The following is a 19,149-nucleotide window of genomic DNA, read 5'->3' on the forward strand; positions in this document are numbered from 1 at the left end:
GAGCAATGTGTAAATTCTTTACTCAATCTTAAGATGAACCCAAGCATACGATAAGCCTTAGAAGTAATATACTCGATATGACAAGTAAACGATAACTTGTGGTCTAAAAATACACCCAGATCTCTAACCTCTGATATTCTGGCTAATAATGTATCCTACTAATAATGTATCCAGTGAGTAATTATATACTATAGGTTTCTTTTTCCTTGTGAACGTTATTATGTTACATTTTTTTATATTTAGATATAAGAGATTTTTAACGCAATAGTTGCTTAAGTTATTAAGGTCAGATTGAAGTGATACACAGTCTTGAGTCGAGTTTATAGTTTTAAAAATTTTCAAGTCATCCGCATAGAGTAAAATATTGCAATTAGAAATGATTTGGGTAATGTCATTAATAAAAATATTGAATATGTGTAAGTTATACGTATTTCTTTATTACAAAATTAATCGTTTTAAATATTTTTGTGATTGCATCACCAATGTTGGAAGATAAGCTTGATTTAATAAAAAATAGTGACAAATTAGCTAAAAGATTTTAAAATATGGCGCAACGGACAAAAAAATTTAGCCCTTTAAAAGATGATGCCAGGATTTGTATGAACTCATATCCCAACCTCCAATAATCAGCTCAATAATACTTATACAACGATGTATGTAGCTATTGGAGGGTGGGACCAAAATTTGCATCCTCATTTAAGAAAAAAATGCATAATATTATTATTACTCACAGTTATTTACGTGTATGTAGGTAACTAATGAGTTCTAAAGATTAGACTTGTGTTTTCTTGATTCTTCTTCTTCTTATAGGTTATAGGTTCTTTTTAATTTCCTTTTGAAATTTCAAATAAAAAAGTCTCCTTTTTAAGAATGGGTAACGATTATAAAAAGCGGCAAGAGGTGGAGCTCGGCCAAGGTGTGCGTGCTGGAGCAGCGCCCTTTGCGCTGCTTCATATGCATGAGCCTTGGTCACACTAAGGCGCTCTGCCCATCTAAGGCGGAACGAGGGGGACTTTGTTACCGGTGTGGTGTCGAAGGCCACAAGGCAGATACCTGCGCCGGAAAGTTGTGCTGCGCTGTATGCACAGATGCCGGTAGGCCTTTCGGGCACGTAATGGGGTCAGGGGAGTGTAACCCACCGATCACAAAAGGAAAAATAGTCTTAGGCACCCAGACCACTGATAACGTCGGACGGCGCCAAGCTGAGGAGGAAGCTGCCATGTCATCATGAAAGACAAGCTTAGCTTCCTCCAGACGAATGTCAACCACTGCGCCAGGGCTCAGGATCTGCTACTGCAGTCAATGGCGGAGTGGCAAATTGACCTGGCTGTGGCCTGCGAGCCCTATTTCATCCCTTCCCTACCTCACTGGGTAGGTGATTTGGATGGCACCGTGGCGATCCTCACTCGGAGCGGAACGGGTCCCCCCCTCTCACTCATTGAGAGGGGCTCGGACTACGTAGTGGTGGGGTGGGGAGAGTACATAGTTGTGGGAACGTACTTCTCCCCTAACCGGGGCCTGGCGGAGTTCGAAATCTTTCTTGGCTCTGTCAGAGCTGCGGTGTCCTGGCAGTCGCCGAAACCGACAATGGTTCTCGGCGACTTTAACGCAAAATCTCGTGCCTGGGGAAACCCTGTCACGAATCCGCGAGGGAGGGCCGTCCAGGTGTGGGCCCTACTCTCCAGCCTATCTCTACTTAACAGGGGGCAGGTGCACACCTGCGTGCGGCAGCAGGGGGGGTCTGTGGTGGACCTATCGTTCGCCACTCCTGTCGCAGCACGCAGAGTAAGGAACTGGAGGGTAGAGGAGGAGGTGGAGACTCTGTCGGACCATAGATACATCCGATTTGAGATCTCCAACTCCTGCAGGCCAGCGGGATCACTGAGGGTGCCAACCACGCTTCCGAAGTGGTCTCTTGGCCAGCTAAATCGTGAGCTGATCAAGGAGGCTGCCATCGTGCAGCGGTGGGTTTACGCGGGATGGAGATGGCGGGCAGCATGCGCAGTGCTCTAAAGGAGGTGTGCGATGCGGCCATGCCGAGGACGCGGCAGAGGGTACCGCGCCGTCAGGTGTACTGGTGGTCGCTCGAAATAGCAGAGCTGCGGGCGACATGTAACCGGGCGCGTAGGGCATACGTCTGTTGTCGCAGGCGCAATGGCCTCGACACGGACTTGGAGGGACGGCTGTGGGCCGCTTATCGCCAGTTGAAAAAGGAGCTGCAGCAGGCAATAAGTTGTGCCAAGCAGAGAGCGAGGGAGGAGCTTCTGGTGGGCCTGAACAGGGACCCGTGGGGGCGGCCGTATCGTGGTGTGCGAGGGAAGTTCCGTACACACGGTGCTCCTGTTACGGAAACGCTACCGCCGGATCTCCTCCTGCGCCTGGTTGGGGAATTATTTCCTAACCCAGGCGAGCACGTCCCACCAAGTATGGCCCCTCGCTCCATGACAGATGACAATATGGCTCCACCAAATATCATGGATCAAGAGATTGAGATGGCCCTTGATCGACTGAGGGCCAGAACAGCGCCGGGTCCGGACGGGGTTCCAGGGCGTGTTCTGCGTGACGCCCTGGAACATCTAGGAGGGAGGCTTCGGGAACTGTTCGACGAGTATCTTTCTAGTGGGCAGTTTGCGAAGCTGTGGAAGGAAGGAAAGTTGGTCCTGTCGCCGAAGGAGGGGCGCCCACTAAGCTCTTCCTCGGCATACAGGCCAATTGTGCTGCTGAATGAGACGGGCAAACTCTTCGAGAAGATTATCGCTGCCCGTCTTGTTCAGCACCTCGAGGAGGTGGGACCAGGTCTTTCAGAGGCTCAGTTCGGGTTCAGGGCGGGTCGATCAACTATCGACGCCCTGAACACCCTGAAGACCCGGACCATGGAGGCGGTGGCCCGAGGGGACGTGGTCCTGGCGGTATCGCTGGACGTGGCGAACGCCTTCAATAGTCTTCCTTTCGGGACAATAAGGGAGGTGCTTCGATATCACGGGGTGCCTTCCTATCTCAGAAGGCTGTTGGGGGCATACCTCCAGGATCGGGTGGTCCTCTGGGAGGGGGGCGATGGGCGACTTGTCCGGCGTCGAGTAGGCTGCGGCGTTCCACAGGGGTCGGTTCTCGGCCCAATCCTGTGGAACGTTGGCTTTGGCTGGCTCCTGCGGGCACCCGTCCTTCCCGGGATGGGGGTGCTGTGCTACGCGGACGACACCCTCATCACGGCGACGGGACGTACTTTTCAGGAGGCAGCCCGCCTGGCTGAGGTCGGAGTGTCGCTCACGATGGATCGAATCAGGATGCTGGGCTTGAGGGTCTCTGTAACAAAAACGGAGGCCCTCCTATTCCACGGTCCACGTCGAGGTCCCCCTCGAGGAGCGTCTATCACCGTCCAGGGAACGGTGATTAAGGTGCAGGCCCAGATGAGGTATCTGGGCCTGATTCTGGATGGAAGATGGAGCTTCGGGCAGCATTTTGTCCAACTCAGCCCGAAGCTCATCAACGCCGCTGCCACCTTGGGCCGCCTTCTACCCAACGTAGGAGGGCCGGAAACACCTTGTCGGCGATTAAACGCTGGTGTGGTGCGCTCCATGGCGCTGTACGGTGCACCTATCTGGGTGGACGTTCTCACTGCTCGTAACAAGGCTCTTCTTCGGAGACCACAGAGAATCATAGCGGTGAGAGCGATACGTGGTTACCGTACAGTGTCATGGACGGCAGCGACACTTCTCGGGAGCGATCCGCCTTGGGAACTCCAGGCAGAGGTGCTTGCGGAAGTGTACCGGTTCCGGGTGGAAGCGAGGTCGAGTGGCGACCGTCCAGGATTGGCGGAGGTGGAGCGAGTCAGGGCTCTAGCCCAGCGAGCCTTGATTCGCAGGTGGGAGGAGGACCTGGGGTCCCCCTCGGCAGGCCTGGCGACAGTGGAGGCGGTCCGTCCCCACTTGAGTCGCTGGGTTGAACGGAGTCACGGCACACTCACATTCAGGCTGACGCAGGTACTTACCGGGCACGGTTGCTTCGGTAGGTATCTGCACCGGATAGCGAGGCGGGAGGTCACTCCCTTTTGCCACAAGTGCGGCGCGCCTTCGGACACGGCGCGTCACACCCTGATTGAGTGTGCTGCATGGGGGCCTCAGCGCCATTACCTGGTGGCCATTGTAGGCGGAGACCTCTCGCTGCTGAGCGTGATAAACGCCATGATCGGTAGCGAGAGGGGCTGGAAGGAGATGGTCTCTTTCTGCGAAAACGTCATGTCGCAGAAGGAGGCCGCGGAGCGGGAGCGTGAGAACAGTGCTTCCGCTGACCCGCTTTGCCGAAGAAGACCGGGGAGAAGACGTCGGCGCTATGCAAACCTTCTCCTCCCACCGTAAATGTCGCCGGGGCTAGAGGGTTTCTGTAACCCCTTAGAATCTGGAGGCCTGCAGAGGCGGGCCTACCGTCGGGATGTCATGGTAGTATGCGCAAGCGATCCCGTGGCGTCCCCCAAAAAGACGGTGTGGGTATCGCTGGTTTTTTGGTGGGTATTCTGGCGCCTTCAGCGGCGGCGAGCCCCACATACCCCTCCACTTCAAGTGGGGGAAACGCGTAAATGCGTTTTTCCAGCGGGAAAAAATAGAAAAAAAGGGATCTGTGCTATCTCCCACACTCTTTCTTCTGCATATCAATGATATGCTCTCTCTTGGGAACATACATTACTATGCAGACGATAGTACAGTGCATGGTGGATACCACGGACGCGCAGTGGCTGGGCGAGCTGAAATTGAGGAGAGGCGGAAGGATCTTGTCATTGAACTCGATAGGACGTTAGAGCTCATCGCCAAATGGGGCTCTGATAATCTTGTTGAGTTTAATGCCAAGAAAACACAGGTATGCGCTCTCACGGCGAAAAAGTCAACATTTTCCCCTCTTCCCTCCCTCTGTGGTACTCCGCTGGTGATGCAAAGCAAAATCGCCATGCTGGGGATTGACGTTCGCTGCCACCTTAGTCCAAGGGATTACATTGAGGCTGTTATGAAAACAGCTTCACGGAAACTCGGAGATCTGAACAAGGTGCGGCGTTTTTTCACGCCACAACAACTGTGCCTGCTGTACAAAACACAGGTACGGTCTTGCGTGGAACATTGCTCGCACCTTTGGGATGGCTCCGCTAAGTACCTACTTGAGGCCTTGGACCGGTTGCAGCGACGTGCCGTACGCATTATTGGCGACGTAAAGGTCTCAAACACCCTTGAACCTTTACAATTGCGTCGTGAGATAGCAGCACTGAGCGCTTTCTATCGACTGTATCACGGCGAGTGGTCTGAGGAATTATTCTCTCTAATTCCTGCTTCCCCCTTCCTTCTTAAGTCCACGCGAGCTAGTTCTCGATGTCACCGCCTAACTGTGACATCAATTCCATCGCGAACAAAGAAATTTGGCAACTCCTTTCTTTGTCGCACTTCCAAAAAATGGAATTCCTTACCAGCTCACGTGTTGCTCAAGAGGAGGGGCCTCTTACAACCCGGGTTCCTTCAAACAAGGCGTGAAGAGGCATCTTGCGGGCCGGCAAGGCGAAGGCGGCTAGTGCAGAACGTTTTTCCCGTCTGTACTGGCCGTCGTTGTGTTTGGACTCTACTACCACTTACCATCAGGTGGAGTAGAGTCATTTGCCCTCCCGGCAAAAAAAAAAAAGACATACTTGAATGTCTTTCCCTGTGCTTTATTTATTGTAACTACAAACGATACCTTGACAGCAAATTTAAAATCCTTTTAAATCTGTAAGCTAAATCTGTGTATTTAAAAAATAAGTACTTATTATCAACTAACCGACTAAGTATAAATTTAACAAAACAATGAGAAAAAAATATATGCGTTGACGAAACGAAATACCTAAACTTTAACTTGCAAAGTTACTTATAAGCCGAAAATAAATACTTAAGTATGAGTATTTTCAAACAACCTACTTAACTAGGTAGGTACTTGTTGAATTATGTTAAAACTATAAAAAGTACTAAAAACTGTCTGTAATCTTATCTCGATATCTTTAATAAGAATTAATGCCATGTTTATAAAAATGACTGCAAATAATGCATTATTTTATAAGACATTTGATTACCATACAAAAGGTTTTAGTGAGTCAACCATAAAAGATAGACATAATATGCCATCGCGGACTTTATTTAGAACTTTTTAAGAGGAACAATTCCGTCATACATGATTGTTTTGTAATTTTAACCTTTAGCTCACGCAGCTCTCAAAAGGTTATAGAATAGGTAGGCGAACGACGAGCCACGTGATGGTAATTGGTCCCCAACGCCCATAGACATTGGCATTGAAAGAAATGTTAACCATTGTGAACATCGTATGTTAAAGGGAATTGATAAAAATATATTAAAAAAAAATATTATTAAAACATTAGAATTACCAACTAACGTAATATATTACGTACACTAAGTGCAATTAAATTTATATAAGTTTTTGATATGTACATTTTTATTAATAATTTTGTTGATATAACTGAGGTTGTTTTGAAGCACCGAAGTTTACACCTGTGTAGACAGTCGGCGAGACAAACATCTACTTTGTGAAATAATTGTTGAGATCATTCGTTTACAAAGTAATTATTATTAATAGTCAAATTCCGAAACATCTATATATTTTTTGATTAACAAAATTCACCATGGTTTGTGTCACATTTTTAATTAAATTTTCGATAAATGTTCTTCTTTATTTCTAGGAAGGGTATCAATAAAACGGCTGAGAAAATTGTGTTCATCTATTTTCTTTCATTAATAATATGTTACATTCATTTAGTAAATTATATAGCAAATATATTTACAAGGACTAAACCAAACTGAAAATTACAACGCCTTAACGTTTTTTTCCGCTAAAATTCGTCTTTTATTTTCACATAATATCACTTAAATTAACAATACAAACAGTATTTCGGTAGTGATAGTGCTTACAAATAATCGCCATTCTTTATCTAAAAAAATAACAAAAGTCTGACAATCATGTGCCGCTTATGTTGGGGATCTAAAAGCACAGAACACAGAAGTAAATCTTTGTTATAAATTTTAATTGAACCCTTTAATAGCGGCAAAGTCTAACTTAGTTATCACTGTGCCAACAGATAAAAACAATTCTACAATTTTCTTAAACAGAATTATAACAAACTTTATTAATAACAAATAAAATATCTACAAGTTATACAGATAATAAAATGTAATGAAAACTTGGTGTTGCTTAAAATAGGAACTTCGGTGATATAAAATTGTCTATGTTTACATTTTTTACAATGTAATAATAAATTATTATTATTAAACTATGTTATAAAATACAAAAAATTAATTCAAAACTTTTACAACAATTTTTTTTAAGGTTTAGTAAAACATATCTATTATGATTTTATGAAATCAAATCTTTACAGTGAAATTTAAGTAACATTATACAATCTAATAATTGCTTTACTGTCTAAAATATTTACATAAAACAATTTATTTGGCACTTCTATAAGCACAGGTAAAAAGAAAACTTATGAACGAATCATAGATAAAAAATGATGAAATTTGCAAAACACCAGAGCACTACCGTGAGCAATGACCGTGTATGGCGCCGTCAATTGACGAATTAGGCCTGCGCGTTACACGAATGCGCGGGAAAATCACTCTTATTTTTAAATTACGATTTTACGACTAATAATTGAAATTTTATTAAAAATATAACGATAAAAAAAGGAAAAATTACAATGGTTTTGTTTCCTTAAGATTTGGTTCTCGTATTGTATGACAATTTATAGTCAATTATTGCCATACTGATCATTAGAGGACTATGCTATGCTTTCCCGCGCATGTATGTTTGGATATAAAACGCGCGCGGATGCGACGCCTCCTGGGATTGACACTCGCTTGCGCGAACGAGACCGCGGTCCACTAATGCGTACATTATACATACACAACATGCACCGATAATTCACATTAGCTTCATAAAAAAGAGAATTATGAAGCTGTCGATATCTCTTTTCTTCGTTAATTCCTCAATCGACTCGACGTTCACGCAGCGTCTGCGAGATAACGAAACGCTTGGCACGGTGCGAAGGACACTCGGGCCACGACCACACATTTCAACAATATCAGAAAACGTTACACATATATCCTTATATTCGCCACGATCGTACAATTTGCATTTTAAAGCAAATGCAAAGGAAACATACTTAAATACTAGATTCGGTATAATCTTTAATAGACTAAGAAATGGCAGTAAAATATTTTTCTTAAGAAAAATCTCGAGTCATAAATGTGCCTATTGTGATCTATTTTATATAATCAGGTGTGCTGATGTATAGAGACACTATTTACAACGATTTTTCTACGTTATTTATGAAGCGATGCTGGTTTAGTGTGCGATAAAATCATTAAACGTACTTACTCTATACCCTATACTAATATTCAACATTGTTATTACTACAAATTGATACATACATTTTACAGATACAGTCTACTGGTTATATCATTCAATATTTTTAGTCTGTGGCGGTCGCCTCCGCACCGGTCACGAGTGTCGCACCCAGTACAGAGCATAAGTAACGAGACTACCCTGTACGCGTAATTAGTTACCTAGTTTATCTTATTTAATATATTATAACGTTTATCTAAGAGATTAATTATCATGATCGCGGTCGTAGGGCCGCAACTTGTGCAATGGCGATCGACATTGGCGTAGTTGCGCTTTTTAATCGATAAGAGTAATAACGCGGGTCAACGAACTTGGCCACAGATTAAAGACGGCTTGTCACCGGTGTGACTGATGTTTGTTTTTTTAATTAGTGGTTCGTAGAGCTCGCTGTGCCTATGTCGATCAACGTGGGCTAGATGAAGTATTTTTTTCTAGTTAATATTATATAACTTTAAGTTACTAGTACCTATAATCGTGGCGGCGCCACCTAGCCTAGCGTAAACCCGAATGAAACGATAACTTTCTAAATTGTCATAATAAAATAAACGAAAACTGTAACATATAAGGATACCATCTCGATGAAATATGATGCTCGGTAATCGTATGATGACGTAATTTTTTTCGCTAACTATGGTTACACCCTCCACGAATGGATTCAACCGATAACATAGGTACTTACACGTTTTATATCAATATTATATCTAAGGTCTAAGCTATATCGTTCTAAGTCGACGCATCACATCCCATCGAAAGCAGTGTCCCCTTTCAACATACGTCTTTCACATCAGCGTAAATTCGTTTCGATAATCATACATACCATATATTTATATATATATGTATATATAATATATATGTATGTATTTATATATATATTTTTGATTCGAAATAACTTATATTCACATCAATGTAGATAACTATTTTAGAATATGAGTATTTTATGTATCTAAATACAAAAACATTATTAGATTACGGTTCGAGATCTCCGAGCGTAACGTCGTATATAAGTTCTCCAACGAAACTCGCATAAGAAACCGCTGTGTCGCACTCGCAGTTTGGTGTCGTCGTAGTGTCAACTAACCGAACGTGTGTCTGTGAAGTTGGGCGTTTCGGAGAGGTGATTCGGTGCGATGAGATCGTTTACTCTCCGGGGACGGTTGCGACGCCCGCCTTCCTACCGGCCTCCGGACACACGGTGACGAAACACGACACAGATCGCACGTCTCGAGCTCGCTCGCGAACGGTGTCGAGCCGGCTCGATTAAAGCTTCGACGGATACTACGTCACCAGAATTTGTTAAACGCCTATCTAAGTGTAAGCCACTCGGCGGTCGCGTCCAAGTGCGAGCGACCCGCGACGGCGCTCGCGCGTCCCGCCGCGCGTTCCGGTGCGCGTCCCGCCGCGCGTCCCGCCGCGTGTCCCTGCGCGCGTCCCGGTGCGCGTCCCGCCGCGCGTCCCGGTGCGCGTCCCGCCGCGTGTCCCGACGCTCGCCCGACTCAATCCCGACGCGCGGCCGGCCGGCCGCCGGGCCGGAACCGAGATAAGAGTATATAAAGCGTATCGATTTAAAACGAATATAAATATTTAAAACAACGCGGCCCGGCGGCGGCGCGGCATCTGATCGACGTTATAACGCTTAAATTATCTAAATTTTTCAGTCACATCGTTAAAGTCTGTGCAATTAGTTTCATTATTTACATTTGACGTCTAACGATTACGTATTCACATGTCCACTACGCGCGTCCTAGGGCTAGTGGTGGCGGGCGGGGGGTCAGTGCGTGTACTCGGGGAAGGCGGCCGGGCGCTCGCTGCCGGAGCTGGCCGGAGAGCGCGGAGAGCCGAGCTGGTGGGACGGGGAGGTCGGCGAGGGGAAGTAGTCGCGCTCCACCGGCACCGCCTCTTCACTCGCCCACCGGGCTAACTGTTGTTGAGCTTGAATAAATTCATCACTAGAAAATGATAGAGAAGAGGAACGGAGAGTCTAGGCGCGTCGCTGCGGCGGGCTCCCGAGTCTGTCCGCCCGACCGGCGCGCTCGCCACAGGGCCGGAGCCCACCAGCCGGTACTTTGGTGGATTTTGAATTTTAAATAGTTATGCCAGATTTATACCAACATTGTAATTACTAAAATAATTCCAAGCGTTCGAATATTGAATTTATGTAACGGTCAGTTTACTGCCAATTAGAAAGTAATGAGGATTATATCCTTCGAGTTAGACCCTTGGAGCCCGCCCGTGACGTTTTCATGAGTGTTGTTAAGTGTGATGTTGCTGCAAATAAATATGGAAAGTATATATAAAAATAGAAACATTATTTTACTTATAACGTGTCGGTAAATATTTGTGCATTTCTCCTGTCTCCGGCTGTTGGAGTTGCATATATACAATTGTTTTATTATAATTTGCTGTTAAAAGTTTAACTCGGTTATATAAGTGTCAATTTGTTAGTGTTAACTTAAACTATCATACAAATCTAGCCCTTCTGCATAAAGTTCTCACCTCTCGCTGTCCGGTGCGTCGCGTAACCTCTCCGTGTCCGCGGTCTCGTAGAGCGCGTCGTCGTCCGGCGGGCCCCGGTGCGTCCCGTGCGCGCCGACGTGCCCCGCGTGCGCGCTGTGCGCCGCGTGCGCCGCGTGCGCGCCGTGCGCCGCGTGCGCCAGCAGCGCGGGTGACGCGGCCACGGGCGCCGCGAACATGGTGGGGTGGTGACGCGCGCTGCCGCGGAACCGCGGGTAGCCGAAGCGGGACTCCTCCTCGCCGGCGCCGATGCGGCCGCGACAGCGACTGTGGATTTATAACGAACTATGATTAAAAAAACAAAATAATATGACGCAAAAGAATTGGGATAGGGGTTTCGTTTAAGCTAACGTTTGGCGCATTGGTAACGGCTCTGGTACTATATCCGAGAAGTTGATGGTTCAAACCCCGATTATCGTGAAAATAAATGTGTGGTATACACATTTATTTTCACGATAATTTTATTGACGGTTCGGCCGTCGTCGAGTGAGGTTGTGTGCATACGCTTCTTATCTACGCTTTCCGAATGTTTCACGACTACCCACTTTGGCTTTGTTTATTGGTTTCTGATTTTCTGATGCGTCATATTATTGAATTTTGACTTGAATATGGACTTTTGTTTTGTTTAAGAATTGGTTTCGTTGTTTGGTATAGGTCTTTATAGACCTATTTTTATTTTTGTTTTAGGTATAAGTCTGTTATAGACAAATTGTTGATTTGAGTTGATTTTTTTTGTCGAAGGGACGCGGAACTGTCCTAACTCGGGCTAAAGCTGAGCTTAAGGCGAAAGCCGCCAAAGCCAGGGAGCCTCCGCAAGGAAATTGACGACCTAAAGACCGAGCTTAAGGCGCATCGCCGCGAGTTCACCGAGATGCGTACCTCGGTAGCAGCGGCGAACGGGTCGGGCACTAGCCCCTTGCAAGATTTGAAGGATTTGGAAGAATTCAGGGCCTCAATTGTCTCGTCAGTCGGCGTAATGATAAACGCCAAGTTGGCGGGAATTGAGGAGCGGCTCCTTCCTGCGAAGATATACCGTCCCCCGCTAGCCGCGGACATAAGGCGGGATGCGATGCAGGAAACTGCACCTACGTATGTGCAGCCACCCGCCCGGTCCCACCGAAAAATGCTGCAGCCGTACCCAAGCGCGTTCATCCGTCCGCTCCATCCAAGCCAGCTGCCTCAGTCGCACCGGCAACACCGATAGCTGGTCCATCGAATATCCCAACCGCGCCAGAGTTTCAACCACGGGAGGCCCAAGAGACGTCTTGGTCTACCGTGGTCAAGAGAGGAAAGAAGGGGAAGAAAGCTTCCCCGCCAGCCAAAATCTCCGCTCCAGTTATCTCAGCGGTGACAAAGACACAAGCGGCTAAGCCAAAGCTGACCGCCCCTCGAACCGCTGCAGTTATTGTCACGCTGCAACCGGAGGCGGAAGAGAAGGGCGTAACATACGCACAGGTCCTGGAGCGAGCCGAACAGGGCATAAAGCTCCAGGACCTCGGGATCTGTAGCGGACTTAAGGACCTCGGGATCTGTAGCGGACTTAAGGTCCATCGCTCGGCAACAGGGGCTAGAGTGTTGGAATTACCAAAAGCACAGTCGGAGCAGGCGGAGAAGCTTGCGGAGAAGCTTCGTACTGTGCTTGACGGGGTGGCCAACGTTGTCCGGCCCATAAAAAGAGTTGACTTGAAGGTAACGGGGCTCGACGACTCAGTCACCCCAGAGAAGCTGGTTGCGGCAGTCGCACGTGCAGAGGACTGCACGCCTGAGGCAGTCAAGTGTGGAGCGTTGCAGCGTGGACCCGGATATATGGGTATGGTCTGCTTCACCTGTCCCATTACGGTGGCGAAGAAGCTGTCCGACGCCGGTCGTCTTCTGGTAGGGTGGAGCTCAGCCAAAGTGTACGTCCTGGAACAGCGCCTTCTGCGCTACAAATGAATGGGCGTTGGATACACAAAGATGCTCTGCCCATCCAAGGCGGAACGAGGTGGGCTTTGCTTCCGGTGTGGTATCGAGGGCCACAAGTCTTCGACCTGCACTGGAAAGCTGCACTGTGCAGTATGTGCGGACGCTGGAAGACCCTCTGGGCACGTGATGGGCTCGGGAGAGTGTAACCCTCCCTTCACAAAAGGAAAGATGGTATTAGGCACTCACACCATTACCAACGTCGGACGGCGCCAGGCCGAAGAGGAAGCACCCATGTCAACATGAGCGACAAACTCAGCTTCCTCCAGACGAACGTCAACCATTGCGCTGGGGCTCAAGACCTGCTACTGCAGTCCATGGCGGAGTGGCAAATTGACCTGGCTGTGGCCTGCGAGCCCTATTTCGTCCCTCCCTTATCTCACTGGGTAGGGGACTTGGACGGCACCGTGGCAGTCCTCACTCGGAACGGTATGGGTCCTTCCCTCTCACTCATTGAGAGGGGCTCGGGCTACGTAGTGGTGGGATGGGGAGAGTACGTAGTAGTAGGAACGTACTTCTCCCCCAACCGCGGCCTGGCGGCGCGCAGAGTGAGAAATTGGAGAGTGGAGGAGGAGGTGGAGACTCTGTCGGACCATAGATACATCCGGTTTGAGATCTCCACCTCTTGCAGGCCAGCGGAACCTTTGAGGGTGCCAACCACGCTCCCCAGGTGGTACCTTGGCCAGCTGGATCGTGAACTGGAGCGTGAGCAGTCAGGGAAGCTGCTATCGTGCAGCGGTGGGGTTCCGCGGGAAGGAGGGAGGGTGCCAGTGTCGACAAGCTGGTGGACCGCATGCGCAGCGCTCTAAAGGAGGTGTGTGATGCGGCCATGCCAAGGACCCGGCGCAGGCTACCACGCCGCCAGGTATACTGGTGGTCGCCCGAAATAGCGGAGCTTCGAGCGACATGTAACCGGGCGCGGAGGGCATACGTCCACTGTCGCAGGCACAACGGCCTCGTCGCGGACTTGGAGGGACGGCTGTGTGCCACTTATCGCCAGCTGAAAAAGGAGCTGCAGCAGGTGATTAGTCAAGCTAAGGAGAGAGCAAGGGAGGAGCTTCTGGTGGGCCTGAATAGGGACCCGTGGGGACGTCCGTACCGTGGTGTGCGAGGGAAGTTCCGCACACACGGCGCCCCTGCGACGGAAACGTTGCCGCCGGATCTCCTCCTGCGACTGGTTGGTGAATTATTTCCCCAACCAGGCGAACACGTCCCACCGAGTATGACCCCTCGCTCTGTAACAGATGACAGTGCGGCTCCACCACACGTTACGGAGCGAGAGATGGAGATGGCTCGATCGATTGAGGGCCAGAACCACAGCGCCGGGTCCGGACGGGGTTCCAGGGCGTGTTCTGCGTGACGCCCTGGAACATCTAGGTGGGAGGCTTCGGGAACTGTTTGATGAATGTCTTTCCAGTGGGTAGTTTCCGAAGCAGTGGAAGGAGGGAAAGTTGATTCTGTTGCCGAAGGAGGGGCGTCCACTCGATTCTCCTTCGGCATATAGGCCAATTGTGCTGTTGAATGAAACGGGCAAGCTCTTCGAGAAGATCCTCGCTGCCCGTCTTATTGAGCACCTCAACGAGGTGGGGCTGGGTCTTTCAGAGGCTCAGTACGGGTTCAGGGAGGGTCCATCAACCATTGACGCCCTGGATGCGCTAAAGACCTGGACCACCGAGGCGGTGGCCCGAGGTGACGTAGTCCTGGCGGTATCGCTGGACGTAGCGAACGCCTTTAACAGTCTTCCCTTCGAGACTATAAGGGAGTCACTCCGATACCACAGGGTGCCTTCCTACCTCAGAAGGCTGTTGGGGGCATACCTCCGGGACCGAGTGGTCCTCTGGGAGGGGGGCGATGGGCGACTTGTCCGGCGTTGGGTAGGCTGCGGCGTTCCACAGGGGTCAGTACTCGGCCCAATCCTGTGGAACGTCGGATTCGATTGGCTCCTTAGGGCCCCCATCCTTCCCGGAATGAGGGTATTGTGCTACGCGGATGACACCCTCATCATGGCGACGGGGCAGACCTTTCAGGAGGCGGGCCGCCTGGCCGAGGTCGGAGTATCGCTCACGATGGACCGGATTGGGATGCTGGGCTTGAGGGTGTCTGTCACAAAAACAGAGGCCCTCCTATTCCACGGTCCACGTCGGGGTCCCCCTCAAGGGGCGTCTATCACCGTCCAGGAGACGGTGATTAAGGTGCAAGCCGAGATGAGGTATCTGGGCCTGATCCTGGACGGAAGATGGAGCTTCAGGCAGCATTTTGTCCAACTCGGCCCGAAGCTAATAAGCGCTGCTGCTGCCCTGGGCCGCCTCCTACCCAATGTAGGAGGGCCGGAAACACCATGTCGGCGCTTATACGCTGGCGTGTTAAGCTCCATGGCGTTGTACGGTGCACCCATTTGGGTGGATGCTCTTACCGCTCGTAACAGAGCTTTTCTGCGGAGGCCGCAAAGAGTCATAGCGGTGAGAGCGATACGTGGGTACCGTACGGTGTCATGGACGGCAGCGACACTTCTCGCGAGCGATCCGCCCTGGGAACTCCAGGCAGAGGTGCTTGCGGAAGTGCACCGGGTGGAAACGAGGTCAAGCGGCGTCCGTCCAGGATCGGCGGAGGTTGAGCGAGTCAGGGCCCTAGCCCAGCGAGCCTTGATTCGTAGGTGGGAGGAGGACCTGAGGTCCCCCTCAGCAGGCCTAGTGACAGTGGAGGCGGTCCGCCCCCACTTGAGTCGCTGGGTGGAACGGAGTCACGGCACACTCACATTCAGGCTGACGCAGGTACTTATCGGACACGGTTGTTTCGGTAAGTACCTGCACCGGATAGCGAGGCGGGAGGTGACACCCTCCTGCCATGAGTGTGGTGCGCCTTCGGACACAGCGTGCCACACTCTGATGGAGTGTGCCGCTTGGGGACCTCAGCGCCTGTCCCTGGCGGCCTTAGTCGGTGAAGACCTCTCGCTGCCGAGTGTGATAAACGCCATGCTTGGTAGCGAGAGGTGCTAGTTGGAGACGGTCTCCTTCTGCAAAAATGTCATGTCGCAGAAGGAGGCAGCGGAGCGGGAGCGTGAGGAGAGGGCCTCCGCTGACTCGCTTCGCCGAAGAAGACCGGGGAGAAGGCGTCGGCGCTATGCGCATCTTCTCCTCCCGCCGTAAGTGTTGCCGGGGTTAGGGGGTCTTTGTACCCTGAGAACCCCCTAGGATTTGGAGGCCTGCAGAGGCGGGCCAACCGTCGGGCGTCACGGTAGTATGCGCAAGCGATCCCGAGACGCCCCTCCAAAAGGCGGTGTGGGTACCGCTGGTTTTTTAGTGGGTATTCCGGCGCATACTCGGCGCCGGCGAGTCCCACATACCCCCCAACTTCAAGTGGGGGAAACGCGTAAAGGCGTTTTTCCAGCGAAAAAAAAAAGGCGTTTCGTTTAGCCGTTTTTTGTAGAAAACCGGAAATGTATATTGAATGGGCATATTTTAAATAGTCATCTTAAAAAATATATATATTAGAACGCAGGCACGCATTATTAATTTTTTTTTCGAACGCATCTGCAAATATTTTAATGACTTACGCTGGTACTTCTCCTTCGACCCGATAATGTCTATCCGCTTCCGTCTCCGACATTCTTATGTCTTCCGAGCCAGACGGGCTCATGTGTCTGCTGGAGTGATGTTCGAGCTGTCTGATCAAATCTTCTAAGTTCCTGATCCTTATCGGTCCGCACGGTGGCGCCTCATCTTCTTCCTCTTCACCTCGCTGCCTCCTCAATTCAGCTTCATGGATTTTCTCAGCGCTGGGCGCCCTTTCCCGTTTATATTCGTATTCCTGGAGAGCTCGCAGGTCTCCAGAACCGACAGCTGCTCCAGCACTTGCTCGCTGGGCGGCAGCTGTCTTCAACGCTACGATTATGTTTTCGTGATAGCCGTTCAGATCCTGTAATTTACATACGACTTCTCTGTTTTTATTGTTTTTTTTTTTTCAAATTGGTATTTTAAAATTTAAAAGTATTTTTATCATTATATGTATAGAGTATGATACTTTTCGCATCATATTCTAGAGAATTTCAGTTTAGAATAAAAACAACTAAAGATTTCGTTTGATTCCAATACCTTGAACTTGTACTCCATATCTGCGACGGCCCCTGACGCCTCCTGCCCGTCGGACTGCGATCCAGCCTCCAGCTGCTCGGATTGCGAGTCTTCCGCCCACTTGTCTTTCCCGTCCACTGCACCATATCCATGCTTTTTCAGTATTCCCTTTTCTGGCAGTTTCGCCATTGAGTTGGAAGCTACATCTATGAAGGCTATATCTTCTTCGCCTGGAAAATCATTAAAATATATTTTTTAATTATGTTAATTTCAGATTTAAAGTTGAAATAGCGAATTAAGATTGAAATGTTATTTTTTTTAATAATAAAAATTAAAATGAAACTACTTTAGGAATACTGAATGTTGAGTGAATATTTTTTTAGTTAATAATATATATATATATATATATATATATATATATATATATATATATCTATCCTGGAACATTTTTCACACACGGCCATCTAAATCCAAATTAAGCTTGTATAGAGCTTGTTCTATGGAAACCAGATAACTGATATACTACACACATTATTTTTCTTTTGTAAATAAATACTTATATAGATAATTACACCCAGACTCAGGACAAATAGATATGGTAATTCACACAAATATCTGTCCTGGGTGGGAATCGAACCCACAACCTTCGGCGTGAAAGGCAAGCATCCACCAACTACGCCAACCGGCTCGTAAAATTTTGTTGCCTCTTCAAATAAACAAAAAAGCTCACCAGAATGTGTCGGCTCATCCTCACTACCGGAATGTACACGTTTCATTTGCTTATGGTCTCTGAAAAAAAAATGCAAATTTCAATAATGTTGTCAGAATATAAAAACAATTATCATTAAGCAAAAATGATTTGCGCATGCCAATGGCTCCAATATGATTCAGCCAATATTGTAATGGTAATAAAAATATTGACGCGTGAAAATTGAGTTAATTTGACAAAGGAGAACTCGGAGACTGGAGTTTTCATACGACTAATTTAAATTTATACAATAATTTAATTAAAAGTTATACAATAATAACATTATTTTCACACAAGGACTAGCTAGGGTATAAGCAACTAAAAACAGTAACCTAAGGAGTTGAGGGAACTACGGTTTTGTTTAAATATGATACGGAAGAAAAGAATAATTACAATAAATATTATCAGCCTAGACAGATAGATAGACCCCATGAAGTTAGTACAAATTTTGCTTTTTGTGATTGGCAACTCACGGATATCTGCTAGTGTTGCCAGCTCCCGTGTGATTCCCGTGTCTGAAGATCACGCGCTGGGAGTCTCCGCGGCTGAGAAATTTGGAATCTTTTAAATTTTGTTCCATTTTCGATTTTTTTTTTTTATTTCCAGGCCGTTACTTTCGTTTAAGTTTCGAATCGCTCCTTAAGATCTCCTCCGCAACTTTACTGATTGGATTCGTCGTAATTACCTTTGATGAGTTAAGATATTTTGACAGCTACATGTTTCGTCTATTTCACTTTTGATTTGTATCGTTTTTGGACGATTTTTTGGATTTATATCCAGTATAATTATGAATTCATTACATAAATGGTACTATTATCTACTGTATATCTATCTATTCTATTTAGTGCTTGTAAGAATCTATGTGCATGTTTACCACCTTCACAAAATTCGAAGTTAAATGATATCTAAAACAAATTATATTAAAAAAGCGTGTATTTTATCGCATGTGTGATTGTGCTCGGTCACACTGGAACACGCTACGTATGTTTCAAATGCTTTGAAGCATATTTGTACCAAAGCCGTATGCGATAAAAGCGAAAATCGTGTGAATAAATTTTATATGAGCGGTGAGACTTCAAGCTTGAACGTACCTGAGGAGATTTCTGTTACACCAGTTCCGATAGGAAGAGGAAAGAGAAATTTAATTTCGAAAAATAATTAAGGATAACAGCAACGTGCTCTAGAATGTATGTATGTTCGATATTTAAAATTTATATACATATAAATGAATGATTCTTTGTCCCGTATGCGTTTAGTTGGCGGACGAGCATGTGGGCCACTTGATGGTAAGTTGTCACCAACACCCATAGACATTGGCATTGTAAGAAATGTTAACCATCGCTTACATCGCCAATGCGCCACCGACCTTAGTAACTAAGATGTTATGTCCCTTGTGCGTGTTATTACAGTGGCTCACTCACCCTTCAAACCGGAACACAA

The 19,149-nt window shown here is 47.7% G+C and overlaps 1 protein-coding gene across 11 annotated transcripts in view; it reads right to left on the reverse strand.

The window, feature by feature from the left end:
* Positions 1–9,858: 9,858 nt before the first annotated feature.
* LOC126769939 (disintegrin and metalloproteinase domain-containing protein 23) overlaps positions 9,859–19,149 on the reverse strand; it is a 533,325-nt gene continuing 524,034 nt past the window's right edge. For 7 of the 11 annotated variants that reach the window (XM_050488959.1, XM_050488967.1, XM_050488957.1 and 4 more), the window contains 6 exons: positions 18,183–18,254; positions 17,692–17,750; positions 16,983–17,191; positions 16,445–16,806; positions 10,912–11,196; positions 9,859–10,364 (listed from right to left, as the gene is read on the reverse strand). In XM_050488959.1, coding sequence (XP_050344916.1) covers positions 10,187–10,364; positions 10,912–11,196; positions 16,445–16,806; positions 16,983–17,191; positions 17,692–17,750; positions 18,183–18,254 — 1,165 coding nt within the window. In that variant the 3' untranslated portion in view covers positions 9,859–10,186. The remainder of the gene's footprint in view (positions 10,365–10,911; positions 11,197–16,444; positions 16,807–16,982; positions 17,192–17,691; positions 17,751–18,182; positions 18,255–19,149) is intronic. The other 4 variants (XM_050488964.1, XM_050488966.1, XM_050488962.1 and 1 more) reach the window with 4 other exon arrangements.

This window comes from Nymphalis io, chromosome 8, assembly GCF_905147045.1.
Source record: "Nymphalis io chromosome 8, ilAglIoxx1.1, whole genome shotgun sequence".
In the NCBI taxonomy this organism is placed as follows: Eukaryota; Metazoa; Arthropoda; class Insecta; order Lepidoptera; family Nymphalidae; genus Nymphalis; species Nymphalis io.